The sequence below is a fragment of the Micropterus salmoides genome, unplaced genomic scaffold, assembly GCF_014851395.1.
Source record: "Micropterus salmoides isolate LMB-PRFRI ecotype aquatic unplaced genomic scaffold, ASM1485139v1 Ms_hic_scaffold_22, whole genome shotgun sequence".
NCBI classification, from domain to species: domain Eukaryota; kingdom Metazoa; phylum Chordata; class Actinopteri; order Centrarchiformes; family Centrarchidae; genus Micropterus; species Micropterus salmoides.
In genome coordinates, this window is record NW_024041373.1 from 14,180,084 (window position 1) to 14,206,477 (window position 26,394).

The 26,394-nt window shown below is 41.5% G+C and overlaps 2 protein-coding genes across 9 annotated transcripts; one reads left to right on the plus strand and one right to left on the minus strand.

Moving 5' to 3' along the window:
- Positions 1-85: 85 nt before the first annotated feature.
- On the plus strand, positions 86-12,075 carry arhgap22 (Rho GTPase activating protein 22). 3 transcript variants are annotated; one of them, XM_038737089.1, is made up of 11 exons: positions 86-385; positions 629-728; positions 4,869-5,065; positions 5,875-5,962; positions 8,055-8,183; positions 8,357-8,567; positions 8,665-8,797; positions 8,881-8,954; positions 9,326-9,447; positions 9,580-10,597; positions 10,689-12,075. In XM_038737089.1, exons 1-11 carry the CDS (start codon positions 383-385, stop codon positions 10,906-10,908), a joined length of 2,295 nt encoding a protein of 764 aa, XP_038593017.1. In that variant the 5' UTR covers positions 86-382; the 3' UTR covers positions 10,909-12,075. The 3 variants fall into 3 exon arrangements, with proteins under 3 accessions (XP_038593017.1, XP_038593019.1, XP_038593018.1); XM_038737091.1 differs by lacking the exon at positions 86-385 and adding an exon at positions 467-511; XM_038737090.1 differs by lacking the exon at positions 86-385 and adding an exon at positions 1,966-2,060 and having other exon boundaries at positions 632-728.
- On the minus strand, positions 11,323-22,321 carry mapk8a (mitogen-activated protein kinase 8a). Of its 6 annotated transcripts, none has more exons than XM_038737092.1 (12): positions 22,128-22,320; positions 19,878-20,044; positions 19,492-19,621; positions 19,258-19,316; positions 18,959-19,097; positions 17,790-17,955; positions 16,948-17,019; positions 16,325-16,507; positions 16,097-16,221; positions 15,899-15,962; positions 14,893-14,970; positions 11,323-13,352 (listed from the first exon to the last, which is right to left on the minus strand). In XM_038737092.1, the coding sequence occupies exons 2-12, from the start codon at positions 19,997-19,999 to the stop codon at positions 13,177-13,179; spliced, it is 1,314 nt and encodes a 437-aa protein (XP_038593020.1). In that variant the 5' UTR covers positions 20,000-20,044; positions 22,128-22,320; the 3' UTR covers positions 11,323-13,176. The 6 variants fall into 6 exon arrangements, 4 of the variants coding, with proteins under 4 accessions (XP_038593020.1, XP_038593021.1, XP_038593022.1 ...); XM_038737093.1 differs by lacking the exon at positions 16,948-17,019 and adding an exon at positions 17,391-17,462; XM_038737095.1 differs by having other exon boundaries at positions 13,193-13,357.
- Between the last annotated feature and the right edge of the window lie 4,073 nt (positions 22,322-26,394).

Here is a 26,394-nt window from a genome sequence, read left to right on the forward strand (position 1 = left end):
CTCACTTTGTAGCTAGAGAGAAACAGAGCTTTTAAAGCTTGCGACCTTTTTTCTGATTTACATAGAGAAATCACTAAGCCACTGGATTGTACTCTTTTGTGAGCCAAAAATGTACAGTAATAACATCTGAAAGAGAAACTCATATTTTTTTAGACAGACATCAGCAGTTTTCACTTCTCCATCAAGGCGGCTCACTTCCTTAGAGAGCGACAGACTGATAATTCAGAAGAGGACAGCAGGAGCGTGTCGCACAGCTGTGTTTTATTTCTCTGTAAAGCAGCACCTATCACAGCAGCTGCTTGGGAGTATGTGATGCCAGTCTTATCAGACAGAGAGTCTGGCTCCAGACTGAGAGTCGTCTGGTCTGCCCATCCAAGATGACATGGCAAGTAATACACGCATGACTGTCTTTGTTTCCTTCCTTCTATCTGAATCTGTTCACTTCAGCATTCTTCAGGTGCACGTCATTGCTGTGTTAATGATGGCAGCTATAGTAGTCCCTTCTCTTTGGGTATGTGAATGTCATTGAATTTGGTTCCTAGTGATTATCAATTACGTAGAGGACTGAGATTTCATTATTACCCTTGTGTGTGCCTGTGTGTTGTGTTTGTGTCTGTTGTGGCTCTAGAAATGGCCTCATTGGAGAAGGATACACTGTACAGATGGGTTTGCTGCCATGAAACCATCCAGGATTCCTCTGACCAGTGACAAACCAAAGGAATTGGCAGGTAAAGCTCAGTTTTTAGTTTGTTTTGCAACAGTGATCATTGTATCAGGAAGGTGATGATCTATTTTTTGCTTAAGCTACAACTTTCTGGCTTTCTGAGCTCTCACATAAAGTTAAGCTTAAATTTTTGATATTTAGAACCCTGGGTCCACAACTTTTCTCTATCATTTCTATCTGTGTGAGATCTTCTCTGTTTATCAGGGTGTGAACTGTTTTTATACAAGTAAAGAATTACATTGCCAAGGTTATGTTACTACTAATGCACTGCTACCTGCTACTGCCTTTATAAAGCCTCCATTAAGGCAGCTTAAAGTGTTTGTCATTGACCGAGATGGTTATTTTTTCTTATGAGAAAGCTCAGTCAGCTCTTCCTTCTAGCAGTGCCTCTGTGCTGCATTTTAGTCTCATCCAGCCTCTTGACCTGCAGCATTTATCTGCTTTATCACATTCACTACCAGGCAGATTGCCGAGTGACTGAGTAGTGTGGTATTTCCCCTTAGATTATAAATCTTAGTCTGAAGGAGTCAGAATACTAAATACGAGTGCTTTATAGTGGATTTTTGACAGCTTTTAAACCCACGTCCACCCAAATTTATCATCCACCTGCAACAGTTCATAAGTGCAGGCAGTACAATGACTTGGCCAAACATTTAAACATTTAATGGTAAGAATGGTGTCAGCTAAATCAAATGTATTGATCTGAGGTTGTACTTCAGCTACAGACAAGGCCATAATCAGATCTTCATGAGCAAACAGCTGGAGGAATTGTGAAGACTGTAGAATGGCGGTGGAAAGAAATGGGTGGTGTAAAGAAATGGGTGACAAGACAGAGGACACACTGCCGGACATATTTATAGACGGTGAGAAATTGATACTGAGAGTGTGCAGCAGAAGGCTGAGAGAGAGAGAGAGAGAGAGAGAGAGAGAGAGAGAGAGTGGGCAGGGCTCGAGGTATGTGAGAACAACAGTACGCTGGGCCGGTGGGACAGAGAGGAGGAGTGAGACGAAAGGAAGGAGGGGAGGAAGAGGAGAGTGTGTGGTTAAGTGCTTGTAAGTGTGTGTGTGTGTGTGTGTGTGTGTGTGTGTGTGTGTGAAATCAGACGGAGACAGTGTCCAAGTGCAAGATAGTGAGCCGGGGAGAGAGATGCTCGGAGAGGATGAGGAGTAACAGGGCGAGGCAGCAGCGAGAGACGCTGAGTGTGTGTGTGTGTGTGTGTGTGTGTGTGTTTGAGAAATAGTGTGTGAACAGAGGGATGCAGTCATGTCTCTGTGAGAGGGAGCAGCACAGCAACGGTAACCATGCTGAGCCCCAAGATAAAACAGGCACGCCGGGGTAAGCACAGTCCCTCCTCCCCTTTCTCCATCCCTCCTCTGTGCCCCATCTCTTTTCTCTCATTCTTTGCTCCCTTGCCTCTGTCTGTCCTCCCTGCAGTCCATCTTTTTCTTTCCCTCTCTCGCTGCCTCTGCAGAGCTCCATCTGTCCTGCTGTCTTTGTAATAATGTAACATCAGTATTGTTGTCAGTGCTATCATTGATAATGACATCAAAAAGGTGTAACAGCGCCATGTTAGCACTGAATCTGCACCAGTGCCAACCTGAGTTTTTTTTGGAATGTTTTTGAAGTGTTGAGGCTTTATCTTCTGTGTCCAATAATCACTGAGAGTTAACATGCTCTACTACAATGTAATCTCTTGCTTCTCATGATTATACTGTCCTCGCTCCTAGAAGATTTGATTCTGATGGAGACACTGTGGGTTGTAGTAAACATGGCTGCTGGAAAGATAATCCTCCCTCCAACAATGGTGTGCATCCTGCCATGTTCACACCTGAAGACATAACTTCATGTCTATCTGCTCAGGGTTTATTGGGATAGTTAGTAGGCACGGTGGCTTTGAGCAGGTGACAGATAGGTCAGAGCTGGTGAAAGGAATGCAGGGCTCTCTACTCCTGTGAATCACAACAGCTGACTGTCAAACAGTTCCTCTAACACAGGGTAAAATCCACTTGCGGCCACTGAAGTCAGGACACCACATATACATGCCTCTCATGTGACTGTGTGAAGATGAATAAGGAAGCTGTACATCACAGGACTATCTCAGGGCACTAAGATTATCATGATGCAGAGTATAAATACTTGCTGTGCTCTTTGTAGCAATCGACACATGTTGTTTCAGGTGGTTTGGGGAGTTGTGACAGTTGCCAACTTATCACCAAGAAATGGACGAGCATTGGTTTTTAGAGAAGAACATCCACGTGATTTCTGTTTAAGAAGCTTTCCACTTTGACAGAAAATAAGTTTCCTCAAATTCTCCTTGAATCAATTTCACATTTTTGTAAGAAAATGGACAAAACTGAGCGATATTTTGGCGAGCAGCAGCTTCAAGAACGCTTACTTTTGTGTGCGTGCGTGCGCGCGCTTAGGCAGGGTTGGTGCCTTGTTTCTCCCCTGGCAGGCGTTGTCTTATTCTTGACCAGCCGTAAAAGTAAGACTATACAACAGGATGGGATGAAGAAGTGCCTCTTCTTTCTCCTTCACAAACACAGTTGGAGTACAGCAGCCACTTCAGTTTGCTTGCCACGTTTTGTGCGCTTGCCATCTCTCATTTGCTGTAATGGTATTCTCCTTTGATTAGATTCCCAGCTCTGCTCCTCCTCTGACCCTTTTATGCAGCATCATCCAGGGCAAATTCATACAGCATCACAGAGCTGGATCCGCACTCAGAGCCGTAGATAAGACCAGAATCTTAAGGCAGTCAATTAGTCTAGAATCTTAAAGCAAGATGTTATTGGTGTTTGAGGACTTTTACTTGTTTACTTGTAAAGCACCCTGAGGCAAATTGTGATTTGTAATATTGGGCTATTTAAATAAAAATGAATTGACTTGACTTCATACTTCCACTATATTTCAAAGGGAATTGTACTTTTTACTCCACTATTTTTTACAGCTGTAGTTACAAGTATATTTACAAATTAAGATTTTATGCACAAAACATGATCAGTTTATAAAATATGATGCACTGTTATAGATTAAAATACCTAAAAGTAAATGAGAATTAGCTTCACTTCAAACAACTGTTTTATTATCACTTATCATTAGGAACATAATAATAACATACGAGTGAATATATATAATTGTTTTAAATATGAGGGGATGCACTTAAAGTAACATTATTTTCTGAAAAGATATCAATTTGATCCTTGTGCACTAATTGTAAAAATTAATATTTCTTTGCTGACAGTAGATTAACAAACCGGTTCCTCTCTGAGATTTCCGGTCTCTTTTTTAAAGTACAATGCGCAGCCATGTCTGCTGTATTTATAGACCCTGCTCTGCCTGCTTCTGCTGTGAGCATACAGTTTTGCTAATGACTGCTTCATCTCCAGTCTTCTCCTTTCAATCATGACTCTGCAAATGAAGGACATCCAGAAAGGGGAGAAATGAAATGTCCAGACAGAGAGCTGATAAGCAAGAGAGAGACAGAGGAAACAGGAGAGAGATTTCAGTCCAGGCCCTTGCATATACCTTCCCTGCTGTTCTCAGCAGAAAACAAGATGCAATTAACAGGAAAAAAAGACGCCATTGATTTCTCTATCCTCTCCCTCTGCCTTCTGTTTATCTTTCTCTGACTCCCTGACTCCCTAGGCATTGTGTCACTGTTTCTGCTCTATACCTTTGGCATGCCTATGCTAATATAGAATCCTTGCTTGTAATCAGTCTGTAGCAGTTAAAGCGCAACCTGATCCAAAGCAGAACTGCTTTCTGTACAGTGATGAAATTGGAAATAATAATTTCCCTCATTAATATCTGAAACACATAATAAAATGTAATAGAATAGATAGATGGAATTCATCTTAAAGCGGGATATATTTGCTGCAAAATGGAGGTCATGTCTTGGTAGATTTACATAAGAAGAAGTCTGGATGCATGGTCAGGCCTATGGGCTTAACAGTACCCAAGGAAGACTGTCTCTGGGTATATTTTTAGAATAATAGCATAACAACAGAGAAAGAAAATCCCAAAATAAAATGTATCCTCTGTCTTTATGTAACTCGGTATATCTCTCTGTCTCACTCATTACCATGCTCTTAATCCTCCAAGCCTCCTTTCCCTCACTTTATCTGTATGTGTGTGTCCATGCAGCACGGTCCAAGAGCATGGTGCTTGGTGAGTTGTCCCGGGTCTCCAGGCCCTGCTCTCCTCTGGATCAGGAGAAAGCACTGAAGGCAGGCTGGCTTAAGAGACAGCGGAGTATCATGAAAAACTGGCAGCTGCGTTGGTTTGTCCTGAGGACTGAAGCTCTGTATTTCTACAAGGACCAGGATGAAACCAAGGCACAGGTGACACTTAAAAAGTAACACATATATATGTATAGTTACCTGATGTCTCCTGTTTCCCCAGGAGTCTGCACTACTGTTTGTTTCAATTCATTTTGGTTTGGAGCCTGATACATATTCAAGCTCCATGAATTCATCTGATAAGTATTTTCCCCCAGGGCCAGTCAATCCATTGTGTGTTCTCCAACTTTGAAAATCGCTTATTGACCCTTTTAAATCAGACAACAAAATACAAGCCCTCAAGGAAAATGAAGCACCGTTTTGCATTGTGTGGCCATGGTTTTTAAAGCTACATTATCTTGCTCTTATCCTAATAATTTTGGTGTCAAAATATATCAGGATAAATATCCATTCATCTTTCACACATAAATCATCCTCTATTAAGACATACCCACACTCTCAATTTAAGTTGTAGTATGTTGTTATTGTCCTGACACACACACTGATAATGTTGTAACTACCTGCCCTGTGCTTCTGCTGTAAGCACTTAAGAGGTGACCTTTGGCCTTCTCTATGCTGGAAAGATCCAAAAGCCAAGAACATCAGGAAGCGCCAAAGGGATAAATAGATGAAGAGATGTTTCCCTGAGTCATCCCTCCCTCCATCATCATTACCTCCCTCTGTTGGATAGATGCCCAGATCTCACTGTACTCTATAATGTTTAACGCGGACTACATGTCCAAGTCCTGAACCACTAATTGATTTTTTGTTTGGACCTTGAATACTTTTGATACAGGTATTTTCCTCATACCTGCCTGTCTGTCAGTCTGTGTTTCTGTCTGTCTCAAGCCTACATGTTCTTTCTCCTACAGGGTTGTATTCCTCTTCAGGGCAGTCAGGTCAATGAGCTGCCTGCCAATCAGGATGAGCCTGGCCGCCACCCCTTTGAAATTATTCCAGGTGAGTTGGCATGGTGACATGGTGTTGCGTAAGGAAGTGACAAAGTAAGTAAGTAAGTCTTGTTCAAGTGATGCTGAACCATCTGTTCATCACTATCTCAGCCAAACAGAGAAAACACTGGGCTCACTTTAGATTTTTTATTTAAAATGTTATGTTTCATTATGATCAAGCACATCTAATATCATTTCCCACCAATAGTAAAAATGTTTTTTGCAAAAAAAGACATCAAGATCAAAGCTGGATTCAGGCTAAGAGTGCAAAACCTAGCAATACCTGCCACCCATGAGTTTTTGGTGTTCAGAAGGTTATGAAACCCCAAAGTGGCAACAACCGCTAGAACATTAACCCAATACCAGGTTTGCTGTATTTGTCTGTGCTTCTTCAAACCATACTATACATCCAACAGGTCATATCCTCTGTATAAACCTTGTTGACCCAGACTCAATGTAATAAATGGAAAAAAACTGAAGTGAATCTATAGCTACATACGAGCTGCATACACACATGCATGAAATATACAGAACAACAGAAGGGATGTGTCTGAGTGTTAAACAAGGACTTCATTCATTTCTGCTCTTGATAGCGTGGGGTTGGCATGATTGTGGTCAGAACAGTGGACTGTATGTACCCCACAGAGATCAGGGGGCATGCTTGATAGAGAGATAGAAAGAAGTTGGAAGCTGTACTTGAATAGATATGAAGTTGCTAGTTGGAAGATATGAGATATGAGAGAGTTTGTACAGTGACTAGCTTTGATGGTAACGCCTCTGTTCTCTCATGGAATGGCATCTTGGGTCATATCAGCATCAATTCCCCTGCAAGCAATCATTATTTTTAAAGGCTGCCACTGCTCAATTGTCCACTAGCAGTACAGGTTCAACATGGGCCATTACTGCAGCAGGGTCACTAACACCATGACAGTTTATCCTGGGGATGAGGTTTCCATTAATGATGGTAGTAAGTAAATGTTTCTTAGTGTTGATTATCAAAGAGGATGTAAATTAAAAATACTATGTTGTAATGTTTCTGTATTGAAGGACATTTCAATACAGACTGAAGTATTTTATATATGTACCCTTCTGGCTTTTTGCATTGTCAAGATTGACAAGCTCTTCGTGTAAAATATCACTTTTACAGGAGTGAGTAATTGGCTACAACTAGATAAAACGTGTTGCATTAGAGGCAATGCTGAAACACCCATTCCCTTACAAATAAATGGAGACCGAAGGCTGCTATAAGTTAAGAAAAAACATTCAAAAATGTAAACATTATGTTGTGCTTTGGAGAATGGTTGGCAGTCTTGCAAACTATATGCAGTTTGTACTAAATTAGGGTAAAACATGCAAATATACTGGTGTGGCCTTTTAACATGTGAGATGGTGTCTAGTGTAATTTTATAGAGAAAGTTTGTTAGTGAAAAGATGCAGAAGAAAAGGTCCTGGACAGAGAGAGACTGAGTAAAAGGTATGGCGCAGTTGCTGCTGTCCACAGGGAGCACTTCTCTTTCTGGGTCATTTGTCTCACACACAACACACTATGTACCCCGGTGCAGGAGTTAGTTATGAATACAGGTACTGATATATAGCCTAGATAGCAAGGCATATGCAACTCCTACCAAATCCACTCTGAAAATCTCTTTCTTTTGGATTGGTTTCATAAGGGTTTCATCAGTATGAAATATAAGAATGAAATTTTATGAATAGCAGCTTTGGTGCTTTTATCTCCATCTGAGTAGTGCTTCCACCTCTTCAAAAGCAAGTGATTACAAAGTCACATAAAGAGAGAGAATTTCATATTGTGTAATCAAAGCTAAACTGAAATACACTAAAATGTCAAACTAAAATGTCAAACCGGATGGTATCAAGCTGCGTGCAGCCAGAGAGAGGAGAGGCAGAGCTGCATGACTGTGCCTTTGTACTTTACAGGGGGTGCTGGAGCTAATAAGGTTATTGGTTGTTTACAGATTATGTGATTAGAAAAGAAATTTGCAAAAGTGGTATCTTATCTGTGTATGATTACGAAGCACAGTGGATTTGCGATGTGCTCGTCATTTAGTCCTATTGATCCAGAAAATAATATGCTTGTGTTTTAGGGGGGACTGGAGAAAAGGATCGGACAGGTATAAGCCATGAATCTTTCCTGTTGATGGCCAGCTCTCAAAGTGACATGGAGGAATGGGTCAGAGCCATACGTAGAGTAATATGGGCTCCACTCGGAGGAGGTGTGATTCTTAAACAGACGCATACACACAAATATCTACAGCATTGTTTACTGTAATTAAATAAATACATTATTAGTGGTTTAAAGGGGGGACCTAAACCTCTAGGGTACACATAAGGAAACGTTCTGAGCTATTAATGACCTGTTTGGTGTTTCTGTATTGTGTGGCTACAGGTGTCTTTGGGCAGCACCTAGAGGAGACAATGTTGTACGAGGCCCAGTGTGGCCCTCAGCGAGTGGTCCCTGTGCTGGTCGAACAGTGTGTATGTTTCATACGTGAACATGGGCTCAAGGAGGAGGGCCTTTTCCGGGCCCCTGGGCAGACCAATCATGTCCGCGAGCTGCAGGATGCGTTTGACCGTGGCGAGAAGCCAGTGTTTGACAGGTGACGCAATGGGAGGGGGCATTTTATCTATAGCAGTTTGCCAAGCTATAATCTATGCTGGATGGTATTCTTTATGTACGCTTTCTGTCTCCTACAGTACCACAGATGTCCACACAGTGGCATCACTGCTAAAGCTGTACATAAGGGAGCTACCGGAGCCTATAATCCCATTCTCCAAATACACACAGTTTCTCTCTTGTGCTCAGCTTCTTACCAAGGATAAAGCAATGGTAATTGCATGTCGGCTTAACACTTTACTGGCATATTTCCAAACTCTTGCCTTGGTAATAAACATGTCCCATTTTTGTTCAAGGGTATCATAGAGCTAGGCAAACAGGTAAAATCCCTTCCACAGGTCAACTACAACCTCCTTAAATACATCTGCAAGTGAGTAGACACTTTTTGTCATCTGTATATATCAGCAGTTGTTCACCTCACTGATGTGACTCTGATTGATTTTATTATTGCTGTTCGTTCCCATTCACTGTTTGATGATTTGTGTGATGGTGACAAGTCCTCAGAGAAGTCACATTCATTACACCCACATCCTTGTCATCAGTGTGTTTAATTGCATGTCTTCTGCATCTATATAGATGAGCCCACATGTCAGCCAGAATCATGACTCAGTCCTCCTTTTCATAAGTTTACATTTTACTATATAAAGAACCAGGGGTTTCTTCTCATTGTAAGCAGAGCAGTCAACACTGCTGATTTTATGTGTGTGGAAATAAGTTCTGCTTTTGGTTGTGTCTGCTCAGGTTTCTGGACGAGGTTCAATTTCACTCCAATGAGAATAAGATGAGTGTTCAGAATCTGGCCACTGTGTTTGGACCCAATATCCTTCGGCCCAGAGTGGAGGATCCAGTTACTATGATTGAGGGTTGGTGATAATGTCAACATGTGTTAATTTGCAGCAACATTTGTGACGTAAAATTACTTTCTTATCAATATGTACAATGGCACGAAACATATCACTTCAGCTGTATACATGTGTGTTTGTTATTATAAACAGGAAGTTCACAGGTGCAGTATCTGATGACTGTACTGATCAGTGAACACGCCAAACTTTACCAACAGGAGGAACTGAAAACTGAGACAGAGATTCCCCCACAGCAACAGCAGAGTCCTATCAAACGTAGCAAAGTGGAATGGCTCTCACAAGAAGACACTGACCCCCAACCCTCCTCAGGCACATGTTCCAAAACCCTTAAAGAGAAATCCCAATCTTCCACCCCTTCTACAGAGAGTAAGCCGACTGCACCGAGCCCCATTACAACATCTGAGAAGGGTGAGGATGGTCAGATTGAAGAGAAGGGCAAAAGCAAGATAGAGGAGAAAGTGGACAGAAAAGCAGATAACAAAACTGAAGGGAAAGGTGAAAGTGAAGTAGCTATTAGCCCAAGTAAACAGTCTAAAGCCCTGCCCTCCTGGAGGTGCTCCTTCAAAGGCAGTGCAGCATCTGGTGGCACGAGGGGGAAAATAGGGGGGTCGGCAGGGGATGTGTCAGCAGCTGGTGGGAGCAACTGGCTGATGAATGGCCTGTCGTCCCTCCGAGCTCACAGGCGCACCACCTCATCAGGTGAAAGACTTAAAGACTCTACTCTGTCTCTGAAGGATTCTACACTTTCCCTTAAAGAGACCACTCTTTCACTTAAGGACTCCCAGAGAGACTCTGAGGAGGACTCCCCTCAAACAGCCCTTTCTCACAGAGCCCTCCACCAATCCCACAGGCTGTCTGCCTATGACAATGTTGCCCCCTCCAGTCTGAGCCTGCCTGCTGACACCTCGTCCATGTGGACGTCATTTGAGATCTCATTGACGGAGCCAGAGGGAGGTGATAAGTCAATAAAATTAGGGCAAAGTCAGGAGAGACCCACAGAAGTGGGGGACAGTACAAATACCCTTGATCATGGTGCTAGCGGCACTGAGGAGGATCTCCCAGGGACGAATGAAGGTCTCGCCAACATGCTGACCCAGGTCAAGCAGGAGCTAAAGAAACAGAGGACAAGCTATGAAACCTGCATTCGCAAGTAAGAATGAGTCACTTGTCATTTCCTGTCAAATAATCTATTATATTAGCATAAGGCGTTTTTTTATAAACTATTTTTCCTCTTCTTTGAGGTTGGAGGAGTCCTGTTCCAAATACCAGTCCCAAGTAAACTGCCTTGAGGAGGAGCTGGACCAAGAGAAGAAGAAGTGCCACATGTTAGAGATCCGACTCAGGAACTCGGAGAGGGCTCATCAAGACGCAGAGAACCGCAACGTTCTCCTCCAGCAAGAGATGGAGGAGTTCTTCAAAACCCTCGGAGATCTGACCACAGGAGCAACACGGACCAACTAGACCAGGCCAACCTGCCTTCATCTGGTCCATCAGAGGAGGAGGAGCTCAGTTACTGGGAAGACCAGCCAGCTCCAAAGCTTTGAAGACCAAATACCTCTAGTGCAGTACTACTTGCCATCGCGTCCTCTTTAGTACAGCCGTCTTGTGCCTACACTGAACAGTGCCGGTGCCAAACAAGAACTCCTCTGGACCAAGCACCTCTCATTTTACCATTCGACAAAATTCCTTCTAGCTGTTATACACCATAGGTTATTTAGCTGCTTATTTATTGTGAATATTCCTCTGTAAGAGAGCAGAAAAAGCCTTATATATGAGGTACAGGCTTTCCATACACAACCTCTTCATTTCCGCTTAGAACTCGTGTTCTTGAAAGAACTGTTAACTTGACAGTCAAAGAAACAACAATGTGAGACATTAAAATTCAACTCTTTTATTTGCTGGAGTTGAAAGTAGACAGTTTCCATTTCTGATGTATCTAATTAGTCTGTTAGTGAGGCAATTTCAGATCCAAAGGCTAAAATTCACACAACTGGCCTTACATAAACACATCACAACAGGTTCACTCTTTGCTGTCAATGTTTGGCCAAAACATCAGATGTCTGCAGCATCATCCCAGTAGTACTGAATGGCTTTCCTTTCTTTCCTCTAAATGTACCTGCACTAAAACCAGATTTGCTCAGAGAAAACTCATGCGTAGTCTATTCTATCTTTTCTAATTTTGAGGAGGTGGAGGAGAGGAAAACCAAAAAAAGACGAAGCCACAACAGTTGAGATGTGGTCCAGAAAGGGTCAGGACATGCGTCACAAGCTCCAAAGTGCATTCTGGGAGATGATGCTAGGGGTTAATGCCTGGAGTGCCCAACTATGAAAAGGGGCATATGGGACAGGTTGGGAATTTGAGCCATCAAATACATCCAAAGGTTATCATGGTAGGTAGCAAATGCCTGTTTCCTGACTCTCAGAAAACATACATCTACAGTAAAATGTACAGATCAATCACTGACTATACTAATCTATGAATTATATTGCACACAAAACAAAAAAAGAAACAAAAATGCATATAAATAGTACTTCTGATCGAAATGTACATTACATACAATAGACACCTCCCTAGCTTGAAATAAATAAATAAAATAAATAAATAACAAATAAAGACAATAAACTGAATCTTTTTTTTTTCGCATTTCTTTCGAATGAAGTGTGCCATGACCTACATACTGTATCTTGAAAAACCTATGTTTGAGTGTGTGTGCATGTGTGAGGTAGAACTCAGAAAGACGCACCACAGAAGAGAGGGGCATCTGCCACGGAGAAAATCATCAAACTGAGTAAGGGCACTTAAATTAAATATCTTAAATATCAGACAGCTGTGAATAATGTCTGAAAGAACCTGCCAAAAGGGTAAAGTGACTAATTTAGACTTAGTCTCTGGTGACATTCTCCAAATACAGAACTCATTCTAGCCAGTGGAGTGGCCTACATTAACTTGTTACAGTGCTTACAGTAATTACTGGCTCCTCACTATGCCACATTTCTATTCACTTACATTCACCCTGTTCTTCCTTATCCAACAGACTATCAACCTACAAATTACATCTAAGTAAATAAACAAGTGAATATACAGTCAGGTTAACAGTATGCTATAGTAAAAAAGAAATTCAATGTCAGGGTAACAGACCATTTGACTGCTTGTCAAGATGCACACAATCAGAGGTGGCATAATACTAAGAAATAAGTTAACTTGGATACACCAAGGGATGCTTTCTACAAGAAAGATGAGCAACAAAAAATCATCCATTTGCAATTTGGATCCAAGATGAAATGTGCTATGGTCTACTGTTAAAGAGAGAATTGGTTGAGATTCATTCAAATGTCCCAAAAACAATACAAAAATGGCAAAAGAACAATTCAAAAATATACTCAAAATAATACTGCAGTGCTAACAGTATGGTGTTCGACTGTGTTGCAGTAGCTAAAAAACAGCAATGTGTAAAGTACACTCGAATCCCTCTCTTTCAAAACATACATCACATCAAAACATACTCTGATTCTTTGCAGCAAAAATACAGTACTAATGATACAATTTCAAACCACAATCATTTACAGCAGTATAGGGGGAGAGGGGAAATAAAAACAAACTGTACATTAAAAGCGCAGCTCTACAAACTAACATGAGAAGTTCCATTTGGCGTAAACCCTGTCTCATCACACACAACTGATGAGGAAAGATTTGTGTGTGTAGGTGTGTGTGTGAATTGTATGTGTACGTTATCTGCAGCAGGCCAGTGCACCCAGAGAGGTGTGGCTGTCCAAGCTGCTATCTGTTTCAGAGGTCAAGGTGGGGTCACTGCTTGGGTCTGTGGGCTCTGTGGACATGGATGAAACATCGTTGGCTGAAGAGGAGGAGGACGTGGGCTGAGGGGGGCTGTCAATCACTGCTGCACCTGTGCTGCGAAAAACACACGTCAACGAATAGGTTTCATTGGAATACACAGGATACTGCCATTATCTGATGAGTCACATATGCAGATGTAAGCGGTGCCTCAAACTTTAAAGGGGACCCTGGTGCTTTCCCAATTTAAGGCTACATCCATACTACTACGTGTTTGAGTTTCAAAACGAAAACAATCTCCGTCAACACCAGCGTGTCAGCTGTGTTTCTGAATTGATCACAGTCTATATTAAAACGACTGAAAACGCACATTTAGTTTCCATTCAGGTACACTGGGCATGCACGTGCCGGTGTAAACAAGAGGCAGGTTGTCTACACTGCAGCTGCAGAAGATTTAGCAAAAGAAAAAAAAAAAAAGAAAGTAATACTATAAATGAATAACCTCACCAGTGATTTTGCATGGACCGACAACAATGTGAAACTGAAAGTAACACAGGAGTAACAAAGAGACTGTGGCGGCATAAAACAGACTGGAAGTCATTTTTAAAACAAAAATAGGGTCAGCAGCGTTTTCAAACGGGTCCGTTTTAAGTCTTTGGATTCCCAAACGTAGCAAAAGGTCTCCATTTTAAAACGAAAATATAGTATTGTAGATGTAGCCTAAATCTATGGGGAAAAGTATTTTGTGGCTGATGTGCATCACGTGACAGACCCGGAAGTTGTTATTCCACAGTTTGGCCATTATGTCAAATTGGTTTCAAAGAACAGCACACTTATATTATATCATCCATCCATCCATCGTCAACCGCTTATCCTGTGTACAGGGTCGCGGGGGGGCTGGAGCCAATCCCAGCTGACATCGGGCGAAAGGCGAGGTACACCCTGGACAGGTCGCCAGTCCATCGCAGGGCCACTTATATTATACCACTACATAAAATTAACCGGATCTTCCACATAGCTTCTGCATTGTGGAGCACCACAAGATCAAGCGCACTAGAGATTTATTTTCTTCTTTCATATTAGGTCCCCTTTAAGTTCCCTGTAAGCTCTGATTTGGTCATTTGCAGGTCAAAAAGTGAAAAAATTAAAGTTCTACAGACATTTGACCATTTCAGTTCAGATTTTGAGAATAAAGTTGAAGAAGAATGAAGTAACAGAATTACGAGAAAATGGTTGCTTTCAGAACAAAATGTTGTATGTTATGATTGGACTGGGTCGCCTGGATTACATGTATCTTTTACTTTTCCTGGCAGTATATACTGTACAGCAACAATTTATTTTTTTTGCTAGTCTGTGTCAGCAGGCTTTGTCAACTCTGTGATCCCCTAGATGTCTAGGTTAAACCTGCACAGCCCCACATAAGTTCTTACTGGGTTGTATGCATATAAGAAGTATGCAGTAACATTCATAAAATAAAACAAAAAGTATTAGCATTTTTGCTTTATTCACTCATACAGGGTGACAGGGTGTCAGAATCTTGTGAAACAAGACCTTGTAAAAGGTGTACCAACAACAAAAATAGTATTGATTAAGATTCAATGTAATTCATCTTTTCCACCCTCTTTTTGGCTAACGTTATAATGATTACTCACCTAAAGGAGGTGGCTGGCCTCTTATCACTCCATTTTTTGTCCACTCCTCCCATTCGCTTACTTCTTTATAAATTAGCACTAAAAATGAAAGAACAGGAGAAGGTTAGGTTTGGCAGGAAAAACAGAGAAATCATCGATGCAATTATCACAGTATTCGATACACATTTACATGTAAAGCCAGAGTGTATTGCATACTGTACAGTCCAAAGAGCATCATGTTTCTAATTTGGACAGGCTGTGCTGGTGTGACCCTTCTAAAAAATGAGTGAGGGGTCATTATCACCTGGCAGGGGTTAGGATGAGCTCATCCTGCTGCGCAACTGTAAGTGATATTTACTCACAATCTTAAGCCCTCCCATGCCCCACAGAATCAGGTTCCCACAGTGGAAAACACTAACTGAGAGGCTTTAAAAAGGGGATTTCAAGTCACGCCATGCAGCCTGTGGCAACTACAGTGGAGATACAGAGCTCCTCGGGAAACAATGTCTGTGACCTAATGACTGAATGTCTACACATTCACTGGCTGTCCCACTGGATTTCGGTAGACATAGTTTATTTTTGCAATTTCCATGAATAGATTCATCATTACATCACCACTGATGAACTAATCACATTCATTGTAAAACACATCTGATTTGCACAAAGAATAAATCTATTAACTATAGTGGATTACTTTAATAGTGACAGCAGTTTTGCTCAATTAACCAGCTGGATCGGTAGCTAATTGGTAACACCAAAATTCAGCTATGTACACTGACTTCTTCACCTATGACCCATTTTCTGAAGTGGTAAAACAAATTGGAGACCCTACTAAATTTCTAAATGTAAATTTAATCAAACTATTAACGTCTACTATTACTGTATGAAACATCTTAGGAAACACATCCAAGCACCGTGGTTAATTCCTGTGCCACACCAGGAGCCAGAGGGTAAATAATACACTGAAACTGACAGTGAAAAGTGAAGTGTTGAGTGTAGTGTTAAGAATCTTAATATGCTGTCTAACCTTTCCACTCTTCCACGGTATGCTCCCTCTCATCCAGCTGTTTGTCTAGGACCTTTGGAGGGGGCTGAGAAAGAGAAAATGGCTCAAATGGCACATTGGTGGTACAAAAGCGATGCCAACTTTCCACTTCAAGTGATGTGATTAAAAGCTCATGTGACCCATTTAACGATCATGCGGTCCGATCAGCGATCCACTTACCGCTTCCACTTCAGCTGGGTCGTACCAAACATTGATATAGGGGTGTTGCAGAGCCTCATCTACAGAGATGCGCTTTGAGGCGTCAATCACTAACATCTTGGATAAGAGATCTCTAGCTTGGCTCGCTGAGGGAAGACACAACAAATAGATAAGATGCTGTGCTATGAATCACAAAGCTAGAAATGTGGTTTGATGAAGGGGTTACAGAACACAAAAAAGGCCCACTACCTTTCAGTTTGTTGTGGTCAGAGTCGGCAGGGAAGAGCACGTCTGGGAAGAGTTTCTCAAAGCTGTACCCAGCATAGCGTGGCCTGTTTTCAACGTACGTTCTGACTGACTGGTTCAGCTTCATTAGAAATTCCTGAGATGGAGTGCCTAGCTGCTCAATTACCTTGTTCCACTGGTCGATGTCTGAAGCATAAATGTTAAGGAAACAGACCACACACGCACTGTAACACACCATTAAGGCAGCGTGACATTTATCTTTCTTTGAGGTGCATACACCAACAGCTCCACTTACGTAGTCCACACACACACACACACACACACACACACACACACCCCCCCCTAGATCACATGATCTTTAGTGATACAGCAACTCACTCCTTTCCTATGCAGCTAATATATAACTATTGGACATACTCTCTCGGCAAGTGCTACCTTTTATAGTCAGAGTTTGAGTTCTTGCAGTAGGTGGGTGCAGCAGAGCATTGATGGAGGTCATGTTTGTCGGGTGGAACATTTGACAATGGAGAGGAATGTGACAGAGGGAAACTCTCAGAATGGTGTTGGATCTCTTCACACAGACTGAAGTGATGACACGGTGATCAATCAATAATGGGGAAGGATACGATCAGTGCCAGGGAACAACACACTTCCCCTGATCATCTCGGCCACTATGCAGCCCACTGACCATACATCCACTGGTGGTGGATGTTTAGATGACAGGGAGGTGAACATGCAAACAAAATGGTAAGGGAAAAAAGCACAAAGAAGTGAGAGGAATGCAACCAGAATGACAGTGGTGTGATGATGTGGTGAAATGAAAATGGAGACCATGCAGCATCAACCAGATAGGAGAGAAGGCAATGCGGTGTTAAGCAGACCATTAACAGCCCATGACTGCCAGAAAGCTTCAAATAAGGCATGCTGAACAGGTCTATATTAACTCCCCATAGCCTGACTCAAAATATTGTACCCAAGCCAAACATTTACCAGGGAAAGAGGTGACAGTCTGCACAGCACAAAGCGCAAACATAGTCAGTGTGAAGAAGTATTTAAGACCCAAGGATACAGTCCCTTCCCGGGAAGAGGATTTTATGGCGAACCATTTCTGCCAGTATGCAGCCCACAGACCATATGTCCACTAGTGAAGTGGAACACGGTAAACAAAGCCGATAAGTGGTGAGAGGAATGCGCAACAAGTGTTAGTTAGAAATAGGAGATTAGTTAGAGAGCATTCTTACAAAAATCCTCATTATTTACAGAAGCACCATGCGGCTTACACAGCGTTAACAGATTAATCTTCAGGTCCCTATATATGGGTTATAACAGAACGAACATTAAACATTTTTAATGAAACAATTTAATATTATCGTGCACTACAGTGTTACTCATTTTTTATACTTTGAAAATCAACAAGGGCTGACAGTGTAGACTGAGAGCCAGATACAGTCAATGGATAATCACTAACCATTGGCTTGGTAGCCCATGCCCAGGATAACCTCTGGTGCTCTGTAGTAGCGTGTAACCACATACGGTGTCATCAGGAGGCCTGTGGCAGCCGTCCGAGCCAAGCCAAAATCCAAAATCTTCAGTGTACAATCTGACTTGACAACTATGTTACTGGGCTTGAGGTCCTACAGAGGAACACACACCAAAATAGAAGTTTGTAGATGTTCATTGTGTCAACATGAAGCAATCACACTGAAAAAAAAAAAGTGTATTAGGATGGACGGCCATCAGTGCAGTGAAAGCTAATGTACAGAGAAGTGGCATGAAGGAGGGAAACACCAGTCTGTCACAAAATAGACCCCACATGGCAACATTTTGACCAGCTGTATGGTAAGATTACAAGGATTATTGATAACTTTGTTTGCGTTGCGTGGTTATATAATTGTGTATACAAGTCACATGATGATAGAGTGCTACATTATCCATCTTGACTGAAATCCAGCCTGCAGGTTCCAGCTCCTGCAGCACATGTTTTCTAAAGATTACTTTTGTCCATGTCATGTTTCTCTTGCAGTAGAAATTGTTTTGCTTGCTAGTAGCAAATTCATTATAAGTTTACAGTTTCCAGATGAATCATGTAGTAGCATTTTTCAATATTGTTTTTTTTTCCTTCAAGAGATTGGCTGCTTCTTTATTCTAACTATAATGTTTTGTTGAAGATGCGACATTCCCTTAAAAGGCTATCAATTAGAGTTTTTATTGTCATAATTTCATTTCTTATGAGTTTGTGTTTACATTATGAGGTGCAACTGTAAATTTTAGTACATACATTGTACACCTTCTAATTATTAAGACATCTGGGAAAATTCTATATTTAACTGCCCGTCAGGTCAGACGCCTGTACCAGCTCCCATCAGCTTTAGAAAAGCTGCCAGAAATTCAGTATTTTGTTCAAGACTATTTCATTACAAATACTTGCTCTTTCCACCAATGTTTGTAACAGAAATCCTAAAGTAACACAAAATATTTCCTGTTGGACTATAAAGGACTATATTTGTCATCTAATGGTGCGGCAGATGACTGTTTGCCCTTACACTTCAGTGTCAAGTATCACAGAAGGGTTAACAGTTCCTCTTCGGGACACTGGCCTGGCATTAGTCTGTGTGGTCACGGCCAGCTGATGCTCACCCTGTGAATGATGCCGGCAGCATGGAGGTGTTTGATACCACACAACATCTGATAGAGCAGATAGGACAGCCTCTCATGGTCCAGCTCCATCTGAATGACCTGGCACAGGTTGGCATCCATCAGCTCCATCACCAAGTATCTGACAGGATAGAAACAATTTACACAAGTGGTTGAGAAGGATTTAAGCAAACACACAGAAGAGGGAGTAATTCAATTTTATGAACTGATACATACTGTGTGCTCCAAAACGAAAACAAAATGCACACAAGTACATCCGCACTCCACATCTAATTACTTACACATCTTGGAATTCTTCTAATGATTTTTGTGGTGTAAATACATTTAATAGGCCAATGATCTGTGGGTATAAAATTACATGAATCAGAATGATGTTATCATCTCATTTACGTCACATTAAAAGCACAATTTGAGTTACATACACACTTAACACATGCCATTAACACAATCTCAAATACCACATCTCCCACTATTGAAATGTGATGTCATGGAGCTGAATATATTTGCATACTTACATTTTTGTGATTGACACATTTCATTAGGACTAGCTCTCTGAACGCCCTCTTGGCGTGGGTTTGATTTTGAAACGGCCGACTCAGCTTCTTGATGGCAACATTTCGTTCAAGGATTTGGTCATATGCTGAGCTGAAGAACAAAGTTGGCAAATCATTCCAAAATATAGTCACAAATGTAGCATAATAGGTATTAGACATCAGTGTATCTGCTTTTGTTATCAACACAAAAATAAAACTATACAAATTTAAATGGTCTTGGACATATGGATTTATCTTATAATTTCTCATGGTGACATTAAATGAAATGTTCTGGTGACATTGGAAACAGTGAACCATATTTCACCAAGTAGGTGCTGAATGACTATGGTTGAGGTTGCAACACTCACCAGACGATTCCCTGTGCTCCCGAGCCGATGGGTCTCAGATTCTGGTATCGTTTCAGTACTGTGAACGTTGAATCCCCAACATCTAGGCTGTAGAACTCTCTTTCTCTCTTGTTTTTGTTCATGGCGAAATCTTCGATTACTGCTCTCTGTGCATCCAAAAATGTCCTCTGTGAACACAAAGATGGGCACACATTTAAATATTTTGTAGTGCCAGGACTACACCACAGATATCACATAAGCTGCTGAGCAGACCAGCCACAAATTAGAAAGTCAAATGAAAATCCCTGCTCCAGAGAAAGCAGATTAGTAGTAAAGCAGAAAAGACACTGCTGAATTTTACACTTGAGGTGGGCACTGCAGTTCCTTATCTCAGCAATTCAGCAAAACACACCAGGGTGGAAGATTTGATATCATCAGCAGTGGTGGCAGAACAGCAGGCCACGGGAAGGTTTCTACTCCATCATATGAAACATGACTCTCAGAGTGACTCTGTCACACTGGAAAACCAAGCCCGGTGATAATTCCTATGAAGTTGGACCTCAGCCCAGGACTCAAGCCCTGTTCTACAGGCAGGTCTTCCACAGGCACATGTTAGCTGGGTCAAGTTGCACCATGAGGCTGTGAGCCCAGATAAGACACAACACAGAGATGCCAATTTGTGCACATGACGTTCCTAAAACATGTTTCATTTTGCACTATAAAAAAAACTTACTAAAATATCTCTTTAAAAAAAATTTTAAAAAAGGAGAAAACTCTGACATCAGCTTCCTTCCCTTTTCTTCAGTTCTTATATAAGCAACGCAATCACCCTCCCCATTCTTCCACTCTCCCGACACACAGCCCATATGAGGGATATAATTGCCAGAATAAAATGAGTCAGCTCTCCTTCTGTTCCTCCAACGTCACAAAGACGTACATAACATCCACCTCCCTCACAACATGAAAATAAACATGCTGCTTCTCTTTATGTTTCAGACAGGAAGACAATTACACTCGTCTGAGTTATGATGGCTTGAATGACATTGCAGATGGTGTGCAGTACTGTTGGTGGTAGCTATCTGTTGCCCTGTTGTGAGGTCATTCTTTTTTTTTATAATAATGGCCAGCCAAGAGGATTTGAAGACAGGGAGATGTAATGCATCTAGATGCCATGTGTATCCTGCAAAAGCAGACATACAGCAGGGCCATTCCTGGAGCACACTGCCTTCTAATGATTAACCAAGCTACTTCTGCCTAATGATTTAATGAATGGCTTCCAAAGCACATATTTACAAGGACAATCCCCATTCTGGCTGTGGTGGATGGCATAAATTATAGCCTACTACAGTCTCCCAGAAATACACATGCTTGGAAAACTGTCATTTCTTTTACCATAAATTAACAAAACATTAAATGATATGGTGCAGCTGTCTTGCCTATAGCATCATATAGCATAAAACAAGTTCACTTTAAAACCAGTAACACATAAACACGCTAATATGTAGAATAATCTTATGATGACCATAGGTAGAATCTTACGTTCTCCCAATTTACATGCATCCCTCACAGGATAAACAAGACAAATGTAAGCCATACACATATCGACTACTACAATCAACCTTATACATAAAATATCTTCTGTCACATGTTATCCTCATATGCCGGTATGTAATCAATACAAAACTGCCTTTTTGCCTAGTTCACACATGCAAACTGTCAGCAGGGCGGAGAAAGACACAGATAAACACAAGACCGTCATCTCCCCGGCACAGATTACCAGCAGAGACCGTAGCAGAGGACAACTATCGACCCGTTATTTATTTTCATTTGATATCAGCGTGTTAACCTTGGCCACACGACCCCTCGTCTCGACGGCTGAGGTAGACTGTACAGACTGCTGCACCATGAAAGGGCCGTGCATGCAAAAAACGTAGTAGTCCGAAAAAGCCGGGCACTGCACAAGAAGGCATTATTGCGGTGATAATGACTCCCATATCGTGATATGACAGGGCCTGGTTGTGTCTGTGAAACACAGTGCGCAGTCGGTGGTGAACCAAGCTGCTGCCTCAATCTATACGGGAACGCCGTGTACTGGCGTAACTGTAACCACGTGAAAAAGGAGCCTTTGTGGTATGTAAGTGAAACAACATTGTTTCACCCTTAAATAACAACCACGTCGGTAAAGCGGCAAGCACAGAGCTACATACGACCCTCCCCCACGGCCAAACAATAAGCACGTATGAGGAGCAGAGGTGCGGATCCTTATCTTACCTCTGTCGTTAAATCAAACTATCGATCCCCCCGATCGGCGGTGAAATGTTCCGGAGCAACGGACTATTTGTTTATGCTGCCGGTGAATGATGATTTATTCCGTTGTGCCGTTTTAAAAATACATGACCTCACCAAATTCACTTGCCTACGTTTCCATCTGGCTGCTACTGACAGGCCAGGACGCGCAGTGCGCACGGGGCATGCGTCCTAGCAGCACGTCACTCTCCCACAGAGACACACCCACCAACACCACCTCCTCCATCCATCCATCCATCCTTCCTTCCTTCCGCCTATCTATCTATCTATCTATCTATCTATCTGACACAAACTTGTTTTGGCCCACTTCCGTTAAAAATGTAAAATTAGGCCTGGGCTACATGTTCTGTTATGCTCTTTAGGGCTGCAGTAAATGTAGCCTATTATAGAGGGCTGACAATCTACAATATACTTAATATTTAGAATAGATGTCTGTCCAACAGCGCATTAAGCATACACAAGTTATGTTAGGTGAAATTATTATAGGTGAAAGTATTTCTAATAATGAGGAGTTAAAGATGAGGCTGCATATTTTCCATGCTTAATATTTCATAAAAGTGTTTTTCAGGTGACAAAGAGGGAGGCTGAGAGGGAGTGCCAGGCTGTATGATTTAGGGATCACTGAGCACACAGGTCAGAAGGAATTTACTCTTTTTGTGTCACTAAAACACAACACATTGGAAACTGATGCCCGTTTCGCCCCACAAAATGCCCTTGCTGCAAAATCCTTCACAGAGGTAAATTGAAGGACATAAAGGGCATAGGGCTATAGTGAAACACACGCACGCAGTTTCAAGCAATACAGTCTATATATGGACAAATATGACATTCATATAGGCTACATTCTTTATTTTCCCCCCTTTTCGTTCTGTTGGATTTAAATTAGGTTAGTTAGTTTAAATGAGCCTGTTTTCATATTTCTTGTTTTAATGTAAACAAAGGGGCAGTCTCAGGAATTGAAACACAGCTATTATGATTGACAGGTGTTTTTACATCTAGATACCTAGATTATCAATATTTTCTGGAGGAGGTTCTTACATCAGTGATGTTAGTGAACACGGATGGGGAAACATTTCTATTTAATTTCTATTAGGCTATGATTATTTGGTTAAAAAAAAAAAGAAAATACCATGTTAAACTCTTGCTTTGTATGTCAGTAGTAGTACTGCACTTGTGATTTACAGTGAGCTATAGTAAATATTGACTGGGCTTTCAATAGCATTATCTACTATTATAGCAAGTTAGGGAGGGACTTCTCAGACTGGGTCCAATGGTCATATTAAAACCTACGTTTCCAGTGCGATGCTGCAGTAGCCTAATCATACCTTATAAATAAATGTAGGGCTATAATTTGCGTGATCACTGTGATCAAGGCAATATTTGGCGTTTTCTCTTATCTCCTGTCCATATTAAACTGCGGAATCAATTGTGGACTACATAGGCTCTGCAGAAATACACAGCATAGTAGTAAGGGTACCATCTAGAGTTCACACATCAGTTCCTATAGGCTACGCTACAACACCGGGCGTATAAGGAGCCATGCTCTGCGAAGGCGTGGGACTGAAGGACATTAGGCAGCCTAAAATTATGTTTACTTAGCGCTGAGTAGTTTAAATGCTGCCTGCACCCACCTGACAGTCCTGGATGGTTGTTATTTATCCGTGTCCCTGCGCAGATACAGCGCGGCCTGCAGAGACAAGCTGCGCGCAATATACACCAGCATGGACAAACGTCCCAGCACCGACTCTCGCAGCAAGTCAAGGCTACTACGGTTTCTTACCCCTTGTTCGAAGAGAGTCCGCAGTGTTATGATCATTGTGGGGGAGCAGCCTAGCAGCAGCAGGCTACAGTCCACTCGTTTGGCCGCGGTCGTTCGTCCTTCCCAGGCGTCTCTGTAGCGCACCTACCGCCGGGGATTCACCGCACCTTTGGGCGTCAGACGGATTAGTTAAATCGGCGTGGCTGATCTCACGCCAGCCGCTATTGGTGGCTCTAATCCAATTAAGTGATTAAATGCGAGAAGCTAAGAATAGCACCCATTACAGTAAAAAGTTTCAGATCTTCAGCGTGGCGCTGGTGGTGATAAAGCAAATGAATGGGGCACCACGTATAGTTAATGTCATTGATGTATTACCTGCCAGACCGGAGCAGCCTTCACTGAGAGGACGTCAAAGCAGCACTGCGATGATCACAAGGATTATTTTGGATCCGTTGTGGGAGCACTGAAGATAGTACAAAGGATCAGACCGCTGACATAGGTTACATATGGTACCAGGTAATGTTTCTACCGCTGAGCAATTCTGTATCATCCTCCTCCTTCCTACAGTGATGTTTGACAGTTTGGTGAATTGAGGTGGGTGTCTTCATGTTTAGATACATTTGTTCTGTTATTCAGCATTATATAATATATTTCAGATGCAAATTCACTTTAGGCACTAACCATAGCCTAAACATTCACTGGACTGGACTGAGATTTACCAAGTCATAATATGCATAGTATAGTCTTCATATTTAGGCCTGTGTCAACAGAAATCATGAAATGTGTTGTTTGTTAGAAGCTGCTTATGCTGTATACATAAATTGGACTCTGACCACAGTAGCTTAATGTCTATACTTAGTTTTTCATAGTACATGAACATGGGACTGTAGTGTCACTTTGTATTATAGTGAGAAAGAAGGCTGTAAGAGACCTAGATCCTGAAGACGCATTTTGTACCAAATTCCTAAGAATACAGTACAGCTTCTCCTCTGTCTGTGTCTACATCATGTGGTTCGTCTACTAAATGGATCAGTGAGCTTGTCTGTAACAGGATAATAAGACTAGTTGTTTCCTTAAAATCATGACATGCTCTGCATTTTAGTCTAAACATAATGACTAGGAGGATAAAGATGCATGTACACTCAGTGAGAAAATGAGAAATAAAATGTGTATGCAGTGGCAACTGGTGTGTAAAATGGACATAGTGTCAGATTATAAGATACTAAAAAGAGTTGGGTCCAGACAGCAAAATGCATCCTGAGAGACATTTCTTCATGCTTTATAGTTCCACCCTAATTATGAAGTTTTAAAGGTTGTGATTTAGGGAATGGTGTAGAAAGAGAAAGAGAAAGTTTGATGTTGATGGTGAGAGAAAGCAGGAGAGGTCAGACTTGGTCTAGCCAATCAACACATCCAAATGTAGAAGTAAAAGCCATGTTCATAGTCAGGTATCGATATAACTAGTAACCAATAACCAGGTCCCTGTTGGTCCCTGCAGCAGTGAATGGCTTCACAACATTACTCCAGTAGCTTTACACCTGTAGACAGGCCACTTTGAGGGAGTAAAGCTGCTAAAGTTCTGCTCGAGAGTGGAAATCCAACTTTCTTCAATGTTTTCTACATAACAACAGTAGGCTGATTTCTCATTAATATAACGATTTAATCACTGATTCAACCTGTGCAGTTTTAAGAAACCTCATGACCTTGGTTTTTTGCCACACACTTAATCTTGCATGACTTTCCTTGTATTCGGTCGACAATCTGTGTGTCACAAGCCGAGGATAAGTTCAGTTAAGTGAAGGATTTAATCAGGCCTAAAGTAATTGGGTTGGTTTGTATCAGTCGAAGCATGTTGCTTTGTTCAGTACACTGTGTGGTTGGCTGTGAATACCCTATTGTATTACTGCTCAGGAACATTTAGAGGAACTGGCAGTCACAATTAAAAGATCCAGTGGAATAAAAATCACGATGGTTGGGTTTCACAGCGCTTAGTGTGTGTGAGGAACAGCCACATTATGTCTTCCATAATTGAGAAAATTTAATGAAACTTATAGGATTATTATATTATTATATTATTATAGGATGATTCTCATGTTGTCAAAACTGGTTATGTGTAAGTTTGGCGAAGAAGATTTCTCAGACTTGAAACATCCTTAAAAAGTAATGTGTTGCAGTTATTTCTGCCCTTATTTCTGGCAGCTTCTAACGGAAATATCCATTCTAGTTTTTAATGTAATCTTCTAAAATGATGGCAATTTCAGTTCAAGTCTAACTGGGAGTTCATCTAGATAAAACAACGATTGGCCCAGATTTACAACAATTTGAATGAGATAGACATTTTCTGTGGAATTGGTTCAGTTTTACTGTACATCTAATTCAGCTAACATAATTTAATATAATTATGAAAAAGAGGAACTAAATATATAGTCAAAGTAATATGTGTTATGCATGTTATATAATTGATGCAAAGCA